At 55.2% G+C, this 6,000-nt stretch overlaps 1 protein-coding gene across 1 annotated transcript; it reads right to left on the bottom strand.

Annotated features, from left to right (window-relative positions):
- Positions 1-576: 576 nt before the first annotated feature.
- Positions 577-1,389, bottom strand: E0L32_011654 (uncharacterized protein; the record flags this gene model as incomplete). The annotated part of the gene is made up of 2 exons (XM_031134407.1): positions 577-1,061; positions 1,155-1,389. The coding sequence occupies 2 exons, from the start codon at positions 1,387-1,389 to the stop codon at positions 577-579; spliced, it is 720 nt and encodes a 239-aa protein (XP_031000180.1).
- Positions 1,390-6,000: the final 4,611 nt, after the last annotated feature.

Here is a 6,000-nt window from a genome sequence, read left to right as displayed (position 1 = left end):
ACCATCAAGCGAAAGGCAAGAAGATGGTGTACAAGTAGAATCAAGCTTCTCCGTTCCCCACCAAACAAGAAATAGAAATGTAGGGCTGAGCGATGATCAGCAAAAAAAAACAAGATCATGATTATGGTGCGTGAGCAAGGAAAAAGAAAGCAAGGATTTACTTTGTTACGTTTAATCTCACGTCACATTGCATTGCAGATCCCACATGCGGCTCCGGACCGCAGCAAGATCAAAAGTAGAACTGTGCGGCCATGTTTGCAGATTACAAAATAGTTAATTTGGTATGGATGCGATGCAATTCCCTCAATGTTATGACACCAGATGGTCCCTTGATACCGAGAAAGAAAACGGTGGCAGCACATATTCATCAAAAAAAGTTTGCGCCTCCAGTCCCGGCGAAATGGGGGACACACACACACACAAGCACCCAAAAAAGCTCTTTTTTCCTCCAAATTTTACCATCCAACATGGTTATGGAGAAACGAAAAAGTGACCCCATGATTTGATGCAATACCAACCCGTAAAAAGCAAGACGACACACCTCTACTCATCCAGAGCCGGCTGGCTGGCGACAGTTTACAGAGCAAAGACGGCAGCGGCGACACCGGCGAACAGGGCCAGAGAGCCGGCGGCGACGCGGCCGGCGCCGTTGGTGGGAATGGTGCTGGGCTTGGAGGTGCCCGAGGCGCTCGTGCCGGCGGACGTCTGGGTGGCGAGGGTGGTCTTGGCGCCGGTAGTCACGGTCGAGTTGCTGACAGAGGTGGTCTTGACGACGGTGGTGCTGGGGGCAGCAGACGACGAGGACGAGGACGACGCGGACGAGGTGGTGGACATGGTGGTGCTGGCGCTGCTGCTGGTCGCGGAGCTGGAGGCGGAGGACGAGCCGGTGGCCGAGCTGCTGCCGGAGGAGCTGGCGACGCCGCCGGTGATCTGGAAGGGCTGGGAGAACTGGAAGATGGACTGGTCGGACTCGTAGACGAACTTGAGGCCGTAGGTCTTGGCAGAGCCCAGGGACTTGCCGACAGCCCACGAGTACTTGCCGGCGGCGTTGTCAACACCAGCTATTCATGAGATGTGGTTAGTCCCATTGTCCGGATATGTTTATGTTCAAACGATGGCTGGTGGGTTTGCGCCGAAAGCGGTCTTCTACTTACTGGCAACGGTGTCGACGACCTGCAGAGTGCTGGGGTCGTTGCCGCCGAGCAGGGAGATGGAGACCTTGCCCGAGTACTTGGCGGGGGCGGTCCAGGTCACGACGTAGGTCGAGCCGGCGGCGACGTTCTCGTTCTTCTCCGGCTTGCTGACCGAGTCGAAGTCGGCGGTCGGGTTCTGGGCCAGCGCGGAGCTGACAAAGGCCAGGATGGCAGCGGCGGAGACGGCGAAACGCATTTTTGCTGAGTTGGTCGAGAGGATCGGCGAGTCGTACAAAGTATGCGATGCGGTGTTGATGCTGGGGCGAGAGGTCCGGAAAGCTGGTAGCAGAACGGTGGTGGGGTGGTGGTGGGAAAAGAGAGTGACTATATGTAAAAAATGAGCGAATGCAGACTGCGAGGCAGACACGCGAGCTGAGAGAGCGACTGTGGTTAGAGAATGAATGGAATGGAGTGTGAGCGGGAATGAGAAGAGAAGAGGTCGTGAGAGAGAGGAATGTGAGGGAGAAAAAGGCGTGGGAGCGAGGTACCATCAGTCGGCCAAAGTGGAATGGCGTCGCTGAGCAAAGCCTCCCCCGCCAGGGGGGGCGGAGAAGAGGCTGCCTGGCGCCGTGCCAGACCAGAGCTGGCCCTGGTTTGCCGTACTTCCACTTGACTCCTTAGTACACGCGCCGTTTGGTCTTTGATCACATCGAGTAAGGCGGTTTACGGGGGGGGTTGGCCGTGACGGCGTCCTCCGGGCCAGATTCTTGTTCATACGACAGACCAGCAGCTTGGCACTCTTGTTGTTCTTGCTCGCACTAGCCATTGCGCCATCCTACCTGTACAGAGCTGCAGAGTACAAGTACCGCGCAGGCAGACCGATGCCTATTCTTGGATTTCTTGGATACTTCAGGCCGTGCTTGGCTACCAGTCTTACCTAAGGTATATGGCTGGCTGAGTTGATTGTCTGACCTCCCGGCGCGAAGGACCGTCTTGCTCTCAACAGGCTATCGCGGCACTTCCGTCTGACAACCAGACAGCTTGCACTGCACCCTTTCTTCTTTCTCAGCTCGCCTGCTGTTGGAATTGACGGACTGTCGTGGGCGATGGTGAGACGAGTCCCATCAAGGTGCCGCCTGTGAGAGGCAAACTTGCCCCTGTGCGTGCGAGTCTGGTCACGGCCGTTTCTCGACCCCTCAAAGCCCTCCTACATGGCAAAATAAAAAAAAGGAAATGAGCCGGTTGTTGGCGTCGATCTGATTTGGCCGGGGCAGGGCCATCCCTGGTAGTCGAGACGCGCCGGTGGGTAAGATGGAGCCCCTTTTTACTTTACTTGTACAAGTGCGTAACTTGCACAAGTCGAGAGCCAGGCACCAAACAGCAGAGAGAAACTCTCAGGGGCCGCAGGGCTGAAGCTAAACCTGATCGGATTCGCGGATAGCACCCAGTCGAGGCGCAGCAGTCCTTTTGGCTTTTCCCACCCCGCGAGCCCGTCTCATTGATTGGTTTGATCCTGGCCACCCTTCAATTTCACTCAGCCGTCGGAGTTAGCTTTAGCAGCTTTTTAGGTACACACTCTTCAGGAACGGACCATCAAGAGGTCCCTTGTCAGCGCTCTTGGCGCTTGGACTCTAGTGCTTATTCTCCTTGCTTGTTTGGGGACCCGCCGCATGCAGTGCAATTTTCACAATGTACTCCGTATGTGTCGCCCGACTCCGGTGGAAAGGTTCGAGTTGAGCCTGTCATTAATTCTGCAATGCAATGCCTGTTGCCTGTCCCGCAGAGCCTGCAAGTTGCTTTGAGCTATCCATGGATGCCACGACAGCGGTCGTCTATTGTAGCAGCGCCCGGGGTTCTGCGCATTCGCAAAGAAGTAAGAGCAAGACCAGAGGTAGGTACGTAGGTCGGTAGGTAGCTATGTCGCCGATCCGGCCTCTTATGTGTATATCAACACAATCCCACACCGCGCGCTCGCCGTCATCCGTCGCCGCGATGGATGTGCGTCCAGTGCTCGCCCGCGCTCCATGCGGCTGCGAAGAGCTGACGTCCTGCTGGAATGTGGCAATTCGCTAGCGGTTTCGTCCTCGCAAGTCATGACATGCCAGCGCTGGCTCCCGTGGCCGTGGCCGTGGCGTGCCGGCAACGAGCAAGCCACGCGATCCACTGAGACCTTCTGTTTCTAAAAATGCATCCAGCAGCAAAGCAAGAAGACGGACGCGGACGCTCCCAATTTCGCTAATGCTTCATTCTCGACAAACATCTTGTTTCTGTGCTGGCATGTCACGGTCTTGGTGGCACCCCTGTGGGCCCAAATCTGCAGGGAATCGGACCCCCCTTTTTCTCCTTCTTGTGTAACGTACGTATGTGCCTTAGGTATGCTCGTTAGGTACCTAGTACGACTGCGCAAGTGCCAAGTTGACAGCATACCATGCGTTGCCAATCTCTAGGTACTTGTAGTTTGGATATGCAATGCCTACACCTCAATGACGAACGAGCGACGGCAGACGGACAATGCGGAGTTGTGACACAACTCATACTTCCAAGCTCGCTGCATGATTAATTGCATGTTGCAGGGACGTTGAGGCATTACGTATGAGCGAGGCATACCGCCCAAGACGTCGAGGTTACACAAAGACGACTCCTTAATAAATCGGCCCAGCATGCACCACGCTGTGCTCCGGCTTCCACCGGGGAACTGAAGCCGACCCCCTTTCCCACATTCTCCATTGGTAACAATGGGCACACCGACACCCATGAACGCCCAGGACCCTGTCTGCCTCTCTCCACTCCCCATGTCTGTACTTGTACAGTTCGCCCATAAACAGGTTACAATGTGGTCCTTTTGCAGAGGACTGATGGGTTAGCAGCGGGAGTCATGGAGAATAGAACACACGGAGAGTTATGAAGTACGGAGCAGTGTCGCACGCGGGCCGTTACGTTTTAGACTCGAGGGTCCTGTATCGCGTTCGTTGTCGGTTCCAGAGCCTCAGTCCGCCATTTACGTCGTGCCCATCACACAAGTTCGCCCGGCTCACAAGAACCACAGAAGGACAACATGAGCCACCCTACAACGACTCTTGTATGCGTACTCTGTTGCACAGCCCGGCGTCACACAAGAGACCAGAAGCAAAGGGACGATATGTAGCGGACAAGATCAGATTTCGATTCATAGAGCTCTGCTAATCGCAGATATAAATCCCCCACCCGATTGTCCACCCTTGCCAGTTCCTGTTGGTTTACCAATATACCGTTGACACTATGTACCTGTGCCTAAGAGGAGACACAAGTGACAAGATTGTTTTGGCGATCGAGAGTAGAGCCTTCGAGAATAGCACAACATGTGGTGTAGCTATCCCCAGGGAGACGTGACCAGCCCAACTCAGGAGAGGTTAAAAACACTCCCACAATTCCAAGCGTTAGACCCACGCAACCACGCCGCCGTCCAGGCTCCGCGAGGAGCACAGTATGAACGGCTGCGGTGACGGGCATATCGTGGGTCAGTGGTTCCTCGGCCTAGTCCGAGATGCTGGCTCCGGAGCAAAGTCGCTCTGCCGCGTTTTGTCGCTTCGTGTGGAGTCTTGCCCATGTTGCCGAAGCGACTTGTCCCAGGCATGTCCGCTTACTATCACGCTTACTCTCCTTCAGAAAACCACCCGCTTGGCAGTCCTGCGACACCCAACAGGCTGCGAAGGCCGGCAACTAACAGAGAACCTTGTTCGCAACCCGCCGCCTGCCGCCCACTGACGATAAAGTCAATGGTGGACGCTCTCGATCCACCAACCGCCACATCCTGTCGGACCGTCTGGGTGCGCCAAAAGGCGTCCAGGCTGTCCTGCACAGCAACATAAGCTGCTGTGCGCCGAATATGAACACTGTTGCCCGTCCTGAACCGATAAAGGACGTGCGATAGCAATTGGGATTCCATGCCACATGATACACGCTCCAATAGTACCCTGTGGCGATGAAATCCCTCCCTGGTAGTCTAGCGAGCCGCAAGACATCACAGGGTCAAAGCGGGGATTGCCAGGCCCGCTCGGCCTAGACCTCGACAAGAGCAGAGTCTCCTGGAGGTCTAGTGTCACTGAGAAATGTCACAGTATCCCGAAAATCCGGGATGGGAACACAGTAGTCGTATAGTCGTACATTGTTGCCGTCAAGACTTCTAATGATCCGAGAAGCCGACCAATGCCTTGGGTCACATCAGCATGGCAATCGAGCAACTGTGAAGGTGGGACAACTTACATAGACGCCGTGCATGTGTATGCTACCTTCTAGAAGAAGCAACCATACACTCGTGAAGACATTCATAACGCATGATACACTTCACAGCATTCGTTGAACAGCATGAATCCGCCGCAATGAATGCCCGTGGGCCTTTTAACGTCCTGCCCAGGACGAGGCTCCGCTGAAGGCGCACTCGGAGCGAACCAAGGTCTTGTTTGGAGCGACGTGTCTGCGAGGGAGGTCGACGACAGGGGTCTGTTGATGGACAAGAAGGCTTTGGATGTCTGATCGTGATGACACGGACCGAACAAGGCTCTCATGCTGCATGAGCCAACGAATGCTCGGTAGAGTCTCGAGTTTGGGGTGGTTGCGGGGAGGGGGGAAGTATCGATTTCGCGCCAATGGAGGCAAATCTGGCTGGCAGATGAAGGTGCTCAGCCCATGGCAAGCCGACACCAGGCTCGGCACCAGGTTTCATGGCGAGACCGAGGCACAGCCATGATGGAGGAGATGATCGTGAGACGACAGGCGATGCAGCACAGAAAACGAAGAGTGTGGCAGACTCAGAGAAGTCGAGCTTGATGGAATGAAGAAAACGAAATCAAACAGATGGGGGAGGGCAGACATCCTCTGCTTTATACTT

This window comes from Thyridium curvatum (genome assembly GCF_004353045.1).
Source record: "Thyridium curvatum strain D216 chromosome Unknown NODE_112_length_102259_cov_88.592664, whole genome shotgun sequence".
Classification (NCBI taxonomy): Eukaryota; Fungi; Ascomycota; class Sordariomycetes; order Thyridiales; family Thyridiaceae; genus Thyridium; species Thyridium curvatum.
This window is presented reverse-complemented; position numbering and strand designations above follow the sequence as displayed.